The 13,685-nt window shown below is 40.3% G+C and overlaps 1 protein-coding gene across 2 annotated transcripts in view; it reads left to right on the plus strand.

The window, feature by feature from the left end:
* Nucleotides 1–13,685, plus strand: part of Dyrk2 (Dual-specificity tyrosine phosphorylation-regulated kinase 2) — a 76,692-nt gene that overhangs the window by 29,381 nt on the left and 33,626 nt on the right. For both annotated transcript variants that reach the window (XM_074085232.1, XM_074085231.1), the window contains exon 2: nucleotides 6,297–6,432. In XM_074085232.1, coding sequence (XP_073941333.1) covers nucleotides 6,297–6,432 — 136 coding nt within the window. The remainder of the gene's footprint in view (nucleotides 1–6,296; nucleotides 6,433–13,685) is intronic.

Raw genomic sequence — 13,685 nt, forward strand, 5'->3', positions numbered from 1 at the left:
CTGAATTGAGACATGGGATACTTGATATCCCGGTATTGTGTTCCCGTGGGATATTATCTTAAGTTTAAAAAAGAATGGAGGGCGCTCTCCAACAACGGTGACGTACCGTACCTCGCCTTTCAAGATGACGTGTTAAACAATAATGCCAATATACGTGTCTGTCAACTTGAAAGTTCGACTTTAGGGACATATTCATTTGATAGGAACTTGTTTAATAATTGATAGACCACTTATTTGGCTGATGGTACTTACTTTTTATCACTATATTCCCACGGGATGCAACCAAACTTTGGTTTGAGTATGACACCTTTTTTTGTTGAGGGCTTTAAATCGGTCGAAGAAAGGAATACGTAAAGCTTTCATAAAAACTAATTTCAGAAGCTAACCCAATGGAAGCTCAGAAAAGTGATTTTTTTCGGCGTGATTTAATGAAAAAGCTGGAATGGAAGACTTTTGCATCCTTTGGGATTAGGGGTGTTCTATGTATTAAGGTCGGTTGCACACTAAGAGATTGAACGCTTTCCGTTAGAGCAGGGTATTTATGTACAATGCAGCCTGATGAAAAATATTTTTCATGTATCTACGGTCGGTGGTCTGTCTATTGTTTCTAGTGTTTATTGTTGCAAATTCAGAAAGTGCTTGCATTGGAATAGAGCTGAAACCTAAGCTTTCTCTTATTCAGAGTAACACTAGATTCTCCCTCGTTATTCGCGATTCTCCATACTTCATTTCTAAGTCCCATCACCTAAAAATGGTAATTATTGGTAATTACCTACCTCAGATTTTTCCTAGATTTTTCTACAATGGCTTAGGTATCATTAGCTTCTAATACCAATGTTAACAGAATCATGTCTTTCAAAGAATAGAATTCAGTTTTGTTAGGAAATAAACTGTAAGGTGCTTTGTCATATAATCCAACAATCCAATCCGGGATTGAAATTTGACGAAATACATACACGATTTGAAAATATTTTTGTTTAAGTTTGGCATTAAAATCATTCACATACAATGGTAGTGTCGCACGCATATATTTTTCATTTTCTCGCTTGTTTCACGATGACTCAGTTTCCTTGTTGATTTTATTAGGATAAAAAGTACTGACAAAATCAGTGATGAAATCGGGCGTTACACATTTTGCTATTTGTCCTAGAGCTGGTAGACATTATAGCGACTCCCCTATCAAGTAATCGCAACTTACCTTGTTACTCCGCTACTATAGTTTGATAGCGGAAAGTTTAGGACTAGGTAATCGCATATCATAAGAACAATTTGGCATCGCTAATTGGGGTATTAAGCAGTTAATTTCCAAGTTCTTTGCTCATAAAGACCTTTGTTTCTTATTCTGTGTGCGACCCAAAACCGTCATACCAAAGGGGTGGCACCAAATGAGTTAATGGACATTCCTCGCTAAATAATGTTTAGTTAACGTGTCAAATTAGTATCAAGTCAAACAGGAACTGGTCGGAATGGGTCGTAAATAGGCTGTTACGAGCCAGGAACTTTACGAGCCACAATGTCACGAAACGGGTGGGTCTGTACACTACTGTCCACGAGAACCCGCCTTTGTGGTGATCCTGCAGGAATTGCTTTACTGCTTATTGTATTAGAGAACGCGAGAAAAATAATACGGGATGGGGATATAAATAAATAGATACTTAAGATTTGTGTTCATTCTGTATCCGTAATAATTAGACAGTGGGTGACCCTAACTGGTCTGGTTTGTCCGCCCTTAGCACTGATGTGATACTGATAACACGATTGCCTTTCTAATTACCTAGAAGTAATGTAGATTTATGCTGCTATTTTACTATTTCAGTTACATTTGATTAATCTCGCTGAGTTCTTGTTTCCTCAAGATCTATCACGATGGCGAAACATTAATCACTTAAGAGCAACATGTGAGAAAAATCAAGAATAGATTTGATCCCTTCGATACCAACTAACGATTAAGTACGGGGATCCATATTTCCCTGGATTTAATAGCTTACGGGGCTTACGGGAATACGGGCATCTCATTCATCTCACTATTTTTATTACGTGCCGCTTTTTCCCGTAATAGTGACAAGGTAAACAGACATGGAGTGCACTGATTACTTAATGAGAATGACGGCCACTCTTTTTCCAGATCTGCGCACTTAGTTTAATTACCACGTTGGTTTTGCAGGAAATAGTGAAATGGTAATAAGACGGGTGTAACTACAGCGGAATGCATGAGGATGCGAGTGTCACTGACATAGCTGGAAAAATATGCAAATTGAAGTGGCGATGAGCAGGCCATATCGCTCGAAGAACAGATAACCGTTGGGGGAGAAAAGTCCCCGAGTAGCGACCAGGAACCAGAAGACGAAGCGTTGGCAGGCCTTCCACCAGGTGGACTGACGACATCGTGAGAGTTGCGGGAAACCGGTGGATGCAAGTGGCGAGTTGTCGTTCATTGTGGCGTTCTAAGGGGGAGGCCTTTGTCCAACAGTGGACGTCTTCCGGCTGATGATGATGATGATGATGATGATGAACTACAGTGGAATGAGAATGACTGAAAATACATGGACATTACGTTCAAAACATGACGAACGGAACATCTAGTAATTTAATAGAACGAAAACTTATTCAATAAACTAATTTCTTTTACGACGTTCATTTCAAAGCGTCCAAGGATTCGGAGGATTCAACTTTGCTCTTTCAGAGAGCTTTCAATGGCGTTAATTATTGGAGAAAGGGACAATTCGAACGGCTTGTCGCTAAACGATTTAAACCTGGAGCTTTCATCAGACATACCTCAATAATATTAATGAACGACGAGAGAGGACTCTCACAGAATTGGAGACGCGTAGAATTCGAGAGCTCTACAATAGCATCAGTTAAAATCCACTTTCAGGGAATGTCATGACAAGGGGAGTCGTGCGAGATGTGTTTTTTAACTAGGAATTATTAATTGTATTCAGGATATGGAATTTAATTATACAATTTATTTTCTCAATATATTTCGATGTACGTACTTACCAAGATAAAGAGCGGGTTATACATAGAATACTAAAGAACACGATAAAGAACAGTTTTCTTTCGTAAGAGATAAAACTGATGACTTAGAGACCTTAGAGCCAAGTCTAGGTCTACTTCAGAAAATTACACATTTAGACGTTGGCAACTCTAAAATTGATAGGTAAGTAGAGAATGAAATGAAGTTGCCAGGAAATAAAATCTGAATGCTATTTGAAAGGCATAGCGCACCGTAACTACAAATCGTTAACTTTTATCATGACCACAGAAAGACGTAAACAAAGTTCGACATATCAAACTAATATCTCATCAGCTAAAGGTATTAGGCTACGTTTCCACCAGAGATGTGCGAGGATGTGTTGTGAGGAATGTGTTTTTCAGGAACCAATAGGAACGCTTCATTTTCCTATTTTCACTCCGATCAGCTGTTTCCACTAGAAAGAAAGAAGAAAGAAAGAAAATACATTTATTCGGAAAAGTAACTTAAAGTAACTTAAACGATTACATAAATGACACAGACAAGGAAAGCAGTTACTATTCACGAAATCCACTAGAGCTGTGTCATGCGAGAATAGGTCAATGAAGCAGCGTTTTTATTCGTTTATGATAATCATATTCCTTGCTACACACACACACACACACACACACACACACACACACACACACACACACACACACACACACACACACACACACACACACACACACACACACACACACACACACACACACGTCACACACGTACAACCATACATACACACATATAGTACAAACATTCATTTTTTCTTTTTGCTGGTTGTATTAGACGACCAGATGGCTAAGAGGTTAGACAACTTGACTACGAAACTATGTCCCGGGTTCGATTTCCGGCCGGGGCAGATATTTGTATGAATAATACGAATGGTTGTTCCTGGGTTTTGGATGTTTAATATGTATTTAATTGTGTATTAATCTAGGTATATAAGTATGTTTATCCGTTGCCTAGTATCCATAGTACAAGCTTTGCTTAGTTTGGGACTAGGTCAGTTGGTGTTAAGTGTCCTATGATATTTATTTATTTATGACAATTTTTATATATTTTTTCTGCTTAATATTTGTATTTGTTTATTTTCCGACACCCCGACCGACCGATATTTGTATTTGTTTTTTTTTTGTGTCGTCGCACATCTTTAGAAGATTGGAATTTTCGGTTGATTTAATATTCGTGTTTTTTTTTATTCGACTGGATGGCAAGCGAGCAAGTGGGTCTCCTGATGGTAAGAGATCACCACCGCCCATAAACACCTGTAACACCAAGGGAATTGCAAATGCGTTGCCAACCTAGATGCCTAAGATGGGATACCTCAAGTGCCAGTAATTTCACCGGCTGTCTTACTGTCCACGCCGAAACACAACACTGCAAGCACTGCTGCTTCACGGCAGGATTAGCGAGCAAGATGGTGGTAGCAATCCGGGCGGACCTTGCACAAGGTCCTACCACCTGCAAAGCGTGTTGTGTCATTTTAATTCAAACTTCCGTGCGTAGCAAAAACATGATATGACGTGCCGATTAATTTCATTAAAGGATTATTCAACTCTACCCAGCCGCCGACGTAGTTTGCAACAACACCTTTCTTGTCACAGGCATAAGGTGGCATTTACAAGAGCATGAAAGTTGGTGTGACAATGCATCGCGTGTAGTCAAACGTCGCATGCGCCTCTAGCGATACCGGATAATAAATTACCTAGGCTATTTCCATCTGATCTGAGCTATGATTCCATATAAGTAATTGATAACCTTTTTTTTGAAGTCAGTTAAAAATAAATAAATATTGTCGCTTTGTCGCGAAAACTGCCTACGAACAGATAATCCTATTGTCAGGTTCTTGGCACTGAATGTGTTAAAAACATGATTTCGGTATGAATATGCGAATAATGTATTACAAGTGCCTGTCCTTATCGGGATTGGAAACCCGGAACCTTTAGCATCGTAGTAATTTGCGGAGGTTTATATCAATGAACTACACAACCTTTCTTACTGCCCTGTACTGTAAATTATTTACGTAGGACCCTTACTCCTAATGATTACATCGCATGACAGATTTCTTTAACCTCGGTAATTTCAACCAACATTTTAGTTAAATGTTACATAATTAATTCCCAAAACGACCAAACTTTCAGGGGCTGTTTCACCATCCATTGATTAGTGTTAACTGACGATTAAATGTGATGCTATCTTCGTCTATTCGAACAAAACACATAGACGGCATCACATATAACCGTCAGTTAACACTAGTCAATGGATGGTGAAACCGCCCCTAAATGTAGGCTATTTTTTAGCCTAATGTAGCTAAGTGTCCCACTGCTAGATACAGGCTTCCGATCAGAGATGTGTAAGGCTGTAGTTCCAAACCGTATCTACTGGTGGATATTGGTGGGTGGGGGTCGTGGGTTAACATCTGGTAGCATGGTGAACGGTTGTGTTGCTCTGAAGACGATCTCTTGTTGAGTTCGAAACGCGTCAGTGTAGTGTGTAAATGTAGTTTCACACATAAATACCGAAAAATTCAAGAGGTGCGAGCCCGGGATCGAAACAGCTTGAGAGGACATAGACAGTGCTCTGTCACTCCATCCATAATAAAGTACTTCCCTACCACTATCACATCATTGTGTCTGGCCAACAAAAAAAAACCAAGCGCCACTGCTGTGGGGAAAACACGAATCCTCTCGAGTGAATTTTACACTCCTGTATCTATTTCTATTCTCTTTGGTAGATGTCACTCGAAAATGTACCATCAGCCAATTATGTGGTGTCTACCACCCTAAAGTTGATAATCGTTTGCATGTCATAAAACAATAATGCCGATAGACGTGTCTGTCAACTTGAAAGTTCGATTTTAGCGACATATTCATTTGATAGGAATTTGTTTAAAAATATATAGACCACTTTTATTCGCTGATTCGTGCATTAATTGCTACTAACAGTGCGTACATGGTGGTAAGCCAGCTGGTAGGTGAATATATAGCTTCTGTCAGACGAGAACTAGAATATAACTTCTAAATATGTACCAAATCTGTGCGACAGGCCAAACCACGCTGCCACGTCTTTTTAACTCCCGACGCAAAAAGAGGGTATAAGTTTGACCGCTATGTGTGTCTGTCTGTGACACCGTAGCTCTTAAACAGGTGAACCGATTCGAATGCGATTTTTTTTATTTGAAATCAGGGTTTCTAGCGATGGTTCTTAGACATGTTTCATTAAAAGCGGTTCAGCCATTTTTGAGATATTGAACTTTGTGTAATAATGAAGCTTATTTTAGTTACAGATAGAAGCGGGTGCCGGCGAGGGCCCCGGGCCGCCCTCCAACAACAACTCCGAAGCTACGGCGTCTCCGCCCCGCGATGACAACCATAATGCAGCGCCCACACCCCGTGCGCGCTCGCTCACACCTTCAGGTCAGTGCAGACCATAGGGGCCACAGTTGACCAAAAATGGATCTTTAACATGTCACTTTTCATACACTGCCAGCGCTTTCGGCAAGACCACTCTATAGTGGGCTACCACAGATATCACAATGAAATCACTTGTCGAACGATAAGACATCACTATGACTGTTTCTATGAAAAGGTTCCACCATACAGTTTTATAATACATACCAGGCCCTATACCACGAAGTGCAAAACTCGAACTTCGTATATTGTCGTCCCGCTAACGCTTATGTCATTTAATACGCGAGTGAAAGGGACGGTGCGATACGAACTTAGATTAGCCAGTTTCGTAGTAGCCCCTCTGGACCTATAAATTGTCAAATGGGTTGTTGACCATACTTCATTACGAGACGTTCCCTTCTTTAATTCACGTTCTAACATATTGGCGGGTCAATCATGTTTGCCGACATTGCCAGCAAATGCCAACAACGCTGGGGGAGTGCCGGCTCTCTCATTAACCTGCGAGTTTACTCCTCGATTGATTAATCCTTAGGGCAACTAATAAAGAATATTCGATGGGAAATTGATTGGGGCGAGCAGATTTTATTTAGAGCAGAATTAGGGCTTTTTTTGTTTTAGCGTGGAATAATTAAATTAAATGGAGATTAGACGACCAGATGGCCTAGTGGTTAGAGAACCTGACTACGAAACTTGAGGTCCCAGGTTGATTCCCGTTTCGAGGCAGATATTTGTATGAAAAATACGAATGTTTGTTCTCGGGTCTTGGGTGTTTAATATGTATTTAAGTATGTATCTATCTATATTATTATATTTAATCCGTTGCTTAGTACCCATAACACAAGCTTTGCTACGCTTACTTTTGGACTAAGTCAATTGGTGTGAATTGTCCCGTGATATTTATTTATTTATTTATTAGAGGGATGTAATGATAACTTACTTTAGCTATACGCATAAAAGAGTTACGTGATTGAGTGACTGACAGACAACGCAGAACTTAAAATGCTATAAGGCTAGAGACTTGAAATTTGCTTTACTCTGAGTAGGTATCTATCATCAACATATATCATTAATTAAGATATTTTTCAAAATTCTGACTCGATCACTTCTTGGTATTTCTTTGAGCTAAAATTTTTCATAGATATGTAAGTTCGAAGACAATATAAAAATTTGGTAGTGTAGTATGGCAATTGGCCACTTTCAGTGTTTAGCAGTAACACAATAGTTTACTGCTACATAAACGCATATTGCTTGTGTCAGCGACAATCATGATGTATATAATCTAAGGTTTACTCAATAAAAAGGGTTCTTGCTCTCTTTACGCACAACTACAGATATCGTCTTATTGACCACCACCTCCCACATCTCCCATTATATTACAGTAGTGAACCAGGGATTCAGGAGATCAGCCAAGGATCCTGTCCGCAGCAAAAAACTTTTCAACATAGCGTAGACTTCAAACTTGGTGCGGATATGTACAGTAAACAAAAAGTACAGTGAGCAAAAAAAGGTTGTGTTATAAATGCAAAAGTATAATCTGTTTGTCTGTTATCTTCATGCTTAAACTGTTGTACCACTTTAGATGAAACTTCGAGAAAGATAGTTTGAGATCCTGGAAAGGACATAGAATAATTTTATCCTGGAAAATTCCATAGTTCCCGCGGGATACCGATGAACGTTATTATTAACGTGACCATTTATTTTTTGATTCAGAGCGGGACATTAGTTTATTCAGGGTCAATTAACAGGTAGTCATTGAGAAAAAAACACTTTTAAAGGTCATTTATTTAGAAAAAGTTAACTGTTATTATATTACAAATAAAAAAAAATATTCAAAATGTTTAGTTATATTTATCAAAGGCAGAGGACCAAATTTGCTTTAACACAGCTGGACTGATGCTTTTAAGTAAGAATGAAATTCTTGGCACGTTTATTTATGTTCACCTTTAGAACTGAATTGTCCCGGTTTTTATTTTGAGGACACCGGGACTCGTAATCAAAAAAAGGGACAGTCCCGTTCAAAACGGGACGTCTGGTCACGTTAGTTATTATTGAACTATTATTAACTTCTTTATAGACGAGCAGGAAAATTGATTTTTTAGCCAAATACATCTCTATTTCTTTTATTTATCTTAGTGCTGTAAAAGCTGCATTGCATAATCGCTACAAAGAAACACTGCACGCGACTCGGTGAAGGTCGCTGGCACCATGCCGCATTGAAAGCATCCACATTTGCATAAGCTCCTTCTTCTACACGGATTATTCGACGTTTATGCCATTATTGTTTCTTCCTAGTCAGCACAACATTAATTCTACACGTATGCATTTGATCACATTAGTTATTCTTCACAGTCAGTATTTGTACAATCCTGTTTTTTCCAAGTCCCGATTCTGTGGAATATAACCACACAACTTCATTTTGATCACATTCGTAATTTAACACAGTCATTATTTTTATTTTTTTCCCTTTTCCTTTTGAAGTACGGAATCCTAATAAAATGCCTAGGTACATCAAAAAAGACACCTGTAAAAAATAAACTTTCTGTCGGCAGTCCAGTAAATAATCTAAGGTATAGTCGACTAAGAAATTGGTTTACTTAAAACGTTAAAGCCTATTTTCACTCACAAGCTAATATGACAATCAGCCTAATTTTAATTCTTAAGTAGGAACTGTCATACAATTGGCATGTACTTTCTTGGTCGACCATACAAAATTGCACTGAATTTTAATGTCATAAAATCTACCACCGTAATCTATTTACGATTTCACCTTTATACCTATACTTAGACGCATTCAGTATGGTGTCTAAGAAAGTATTATACGTACTGGCGGCACACCATTTATCTTGTTCATTATCACAACATGTGTCGTCGTCGTTACGAGCATTCTAAATTGTGCCTGAAAAGGAAATTTGGTGTCCTTGTCAGCTTGCGCAGCGCAGTAATGTAGAGTTATGACACTCGTAGTATTTGGGCAATTGTAAATGTATTTATTTATGTTTGACGATATAATCCATCTTTTTTTGGATGAATTATACTTGCTGTCAAAAAGCGAGGATCTCTACAGCCTATTTCCTATGGTTTACGGATAAGTACATCAGATAAAAGAAAGTATCTCCACTTACGGGCCGGATTACGCCACGCCATAGCCACGAAAAACTTAAGCAGCGTGGTCATGACTTCAGGTTTTTGGAATACCAACCCAACTCGCTAAGCCCTCATTTACATCGATCGAAGGGGGAGGTGATCGTAACTATATCCTATACTCGGAGAGCCCTTATGCCACTATGTATACATTTATACAGTACAGACCAGCCATATCATTAGTCAGTACCTACTCCGAATGCTTCTGTATTGATTAATGTGATGTGCCATAAACTAGTGATTCTAACAGTGCAACTTTATTGAAACGTGGGTCAGCCAAGAAGGCTGGGATAGAAAACCAGAAGTGCCAGTTATTCTGACGATTGTCTTACTCTCTTTGCTGGATCACAACAGCGCAAGAGCTGATGCTTTACTGCAGAATTGGCGAATAAGATGTTGTGTAGCGGACGGTCCTTCGACAATGTCCTGTCACCCTACTCACCAACTAATGGCAATGAACAATTCTGCACATACCGGCTTTTTTGACAGCGGATAACTAGTAATAGTATTCTTACGCCATGGCGTGCAGTATCAGACCAGGAAACCATACGACTGAGAGGTACAACTAATTCAATCGATAAGGAAACGAACGAGGCAGGCAACGTGACCGTCACGTTGCATCGGACACTGTCAGGGTTTCGAATGGACAGAGCGCCCCCGCAAGCAACTGACTGTTGGCCAACAACTTCGCAACTGAGAACCGGGAAGCAGTAAAATGTATGACAAATTAATACGAACAAAGTTACATTGCTGTTTTTAATTTCAGGCGCCTTTTTGTATAAAAATAAAAGGTGAATTCATTAATTATCCTCAAATATATGTAGACAGTCATCATCTGGGTAAACTCCATTCAATAGAATTATCTCCACACAAACAGTGACCCTTTTAAAGCAAAAATTACCAGCTCAATTCATCACGCCGCTTTAATTACAGCGAGCCCTGCGGCAATACCGCTTCTGTTCCAGTTGAGAAAGGACGAAAAATTGGGTTTCCTATTGTAAAAACTAAGCCTCTGCAGAATTGTATGGCATTAACGAATAATAATAACACGAATAAATACAACAACTCAACGGATTGTGCTAAAGAATTAAACGTATTTACCGATTTATGCTTATTTACATCGCGACCCTGCAATGCAAAAATGCCGCAGTCTTGATTTCGCTTCAGGTTTGACCTAAATTCATAAAGTAGTCAGGCGTAGGTTTGCGTCGTGCAGTTTGAAGTTTTTGATGATTTAATCGTATAAATAGATTCCTTCACCCGTGCTTCGTTCACCTGCGGATTGGAAGCTTCTGTAAAAGATTAAAGGTTGTCGCACACGTAACAGCGCGGCACCGGATCAGCGCCGCCTTACCTCATCTGCTCGCTGTGAACCAGGCGTCAATCATACGCAAGCACGTCACAGAAACGGCTCAGCACCTCCGAGGTGTCTGCGCGGCTGTGGCTAGGTGACATCGCGCTTACGGCTGGGCGAGAGTGCGCTTAAAGCGAGGCGGCATCGTGATGGAATCGAAACTGCGAGAGAGACAAGCGGTGAGTAGTCGGCGGGGTGGCCACGGGGGGTACGATGGCGGTCGGCGCACCTTCCTTCCCCGTTTCAGCGGCGAGACGCAAGCGCGGCGGCAAGCTCGATGACTGCGAGTTGCCCGCGCGCCGCTAGCGGTTTACTAGCTTGTGCCGAGGCGAGGCGATGCTGTTCCGATGTCGATATGTGTGCGTTACGGTATGGAATTTCTTACAAAGAATACTGGACGGGTCGAGTTGAGGCGGTGCCCGGTGCCGAGCGGTTACTTGTGCGAAAACCTTAAGGAGGAAAAACTAATGAATGTTTTCAATAGGTACTCTACTTTTCACAAACGACCTGAAAATAGCTTATGATGCCCGGGTATTTTTTACAAATGCCGAATCACGCGGTCGGTCGGCATGACGCGCTAAATAAGAAATCACTCGGGCAGAGCTTGAGCCGAGAGCGATAAGTGGCCAGTGACGGGGGCGTTATTAACATCAATGCTGTCAAGTTCGGTTAGACTTGTATTTTTTCAACGAACTAAAATAATTTCTTTGCTCACAAAAGAAGCAGCCAAGTCATTCTTTTACTTCATTGATATGGACCTCCGCTAAATAACACCTGATTCAATAAATAATGTATTTGTATTTTTTCTTTCCTAGAAGCCATACCTATCTACTATAATACCTATCATAACTAACTAGATAGCTTTGACATAGCGCGTGGCCCAAATTGCACCGTATCCGTACCCAAAGGGAAAAACCGGCCAAGAGCGTGTCGGACACGCCCGAAATAGGGTTCCGTAGCCATTACGAAAAAAATCAGTAATATTTTTCTAAGGATTTCGTATTTTATACGGAATCTACCATAGTTTAGGTATATTTTATACCTTAGGCGGCTACTCTTAAACTACTAATAATTCTCAAGCAAACGTAGCCGTTATAGTTTTCCTTGAAAGTTACTTACTACCATCCTGATTTTTTTCAAATTTTTCCATCCACCGGTTTAGATTTTAGAGGGGGGGGGGGGTAAAAAGTAAAAACCGTGTTGCTGTACGGATGTGAGACGTGGAAGGTCACTAAAGACAGCTCGCATCGGCTCCAAGTCTTCAAACTCGGTCTTCGCCGTATTCTCGGTGTATATACCTACTGGCCCGAGAAAATCTTCAACTTAGATCTGTGGGAACGCTACGATGAGATTCCAATCAACCAGCAGATTAAACGTCACAAATGGAACTGGATTGGCCACACGCTCCGAAGGGACCTTGAGTACATACCGAGGCAAGCCCTAGATTGGAATCCCCAAGGAAAGCGGAAACGTGGTCGCCCAAAGCAAACCTGGCGGCGGACAATCACTGCAGAAGCGAAGGCATAGGAATGACTTGGTGCGAAGTGAAGCGCGAAGCTCAAGACCGTTCGGGATGGTGACGCACTGTGGACGTCATCTGCCCCATCTAGGGGACATAGGACATAAGTCAAGTAAGTCAAGAGGTACTTTTACAAAGGCAGACTTATCCTTTTAAGGGATCTCTACCAGTCAATCTTTGAGTGGATGAGAGGAACATTCAGGAGAGGACTAAATGTCCCTAATTAGGCCCTATATTACAGAGTATCTATAAAGATATAATAAGATCAAGCTAGCTAAAATGACCGTGCAGAACTACACTATTACTACCCCGAACCCTCTTTCAACGTTCAAGTGCCCTACGCTGTTAGATAAAGTCTTGGCCGTTATGAGAGCTATCACTTAAAAGCACTCCACACGAGGTCTCACGTGTAACAGATGTTACAATGCACTTTGGTCCCCGTGCAATTACCGTGACCCCACTGACCCAGTTCCGGTGTCTCGCGAGATGGCAATCGATACGACACCCAAAGATACCGTGGTGTCACTTTTTGAGCACAGATACAGAACTAAAGGGGACATACTCTATAAAAACGCGATGCCACGCCACGTCGTCCGAAGCATGTTTCTAACTGCAACTGACCATAATAAATATATGGGACTGATTAGTACTGACACGCGTACTGACACACCATGGCGAACTAGCCAAGTCCTACCTTAGGCTTCAATCTTCCTAAATTATAAAAAGAAATGATATTTTAAGTTGTTATAAAATATTTTATACTGTTTCAGGACTGACCATTGAACTTGGCAGCCGTTTACTTAGATCTCACATTTTTTGTTGTTAAAGTCAACAATCAAGACATACTCGTATCCATAATATTGAACTTAGCTCTCATTTCACATTTATGTTTTGATGGGATTTAGGTATACTATATTTATTCTATTAATATTAATTCTGTGGTAATACTGATTGAATATAAAGGCAAAGGCACATGCAGTTGCTCGACGCTCGTTTCCAGCGTAAAATCTGGTCACGTGATATATAACGATAAAGCTAAAATGTTGAGCTTTACCACAGAAAAAAAACCTTACTTTCGAAAAAACAATGTTTTTTTTTTTCATTCACTCCAATTTTGTTATTTTATTTGTACCACTGCCATGACATAAAGGAGGTTAAGAAATCAGCTTCCAAGACCAATGTCTTTCCTGCAAGCGGCCATCTTGACGCTGTGGTTCGACGCGGCGACTTGATGCTGCTTTTTGA

Source organism: Choristoneura fumiferana, chromosome 3 (genome assembly GCF_025370935.1).
Source record: "Choristoneura fumiferana chromosome 3, NRCan_CFum_1, whole genome shotgun sequence".
In the NCBI taxonomy this organism is placed as follows: domain Eukaryota; kingdom Metazoa; phylum Arthropoda; class Insecta; order Lepidoptera; family Tortricidae; genus Choristoneura; species Choristoneura fumiferana.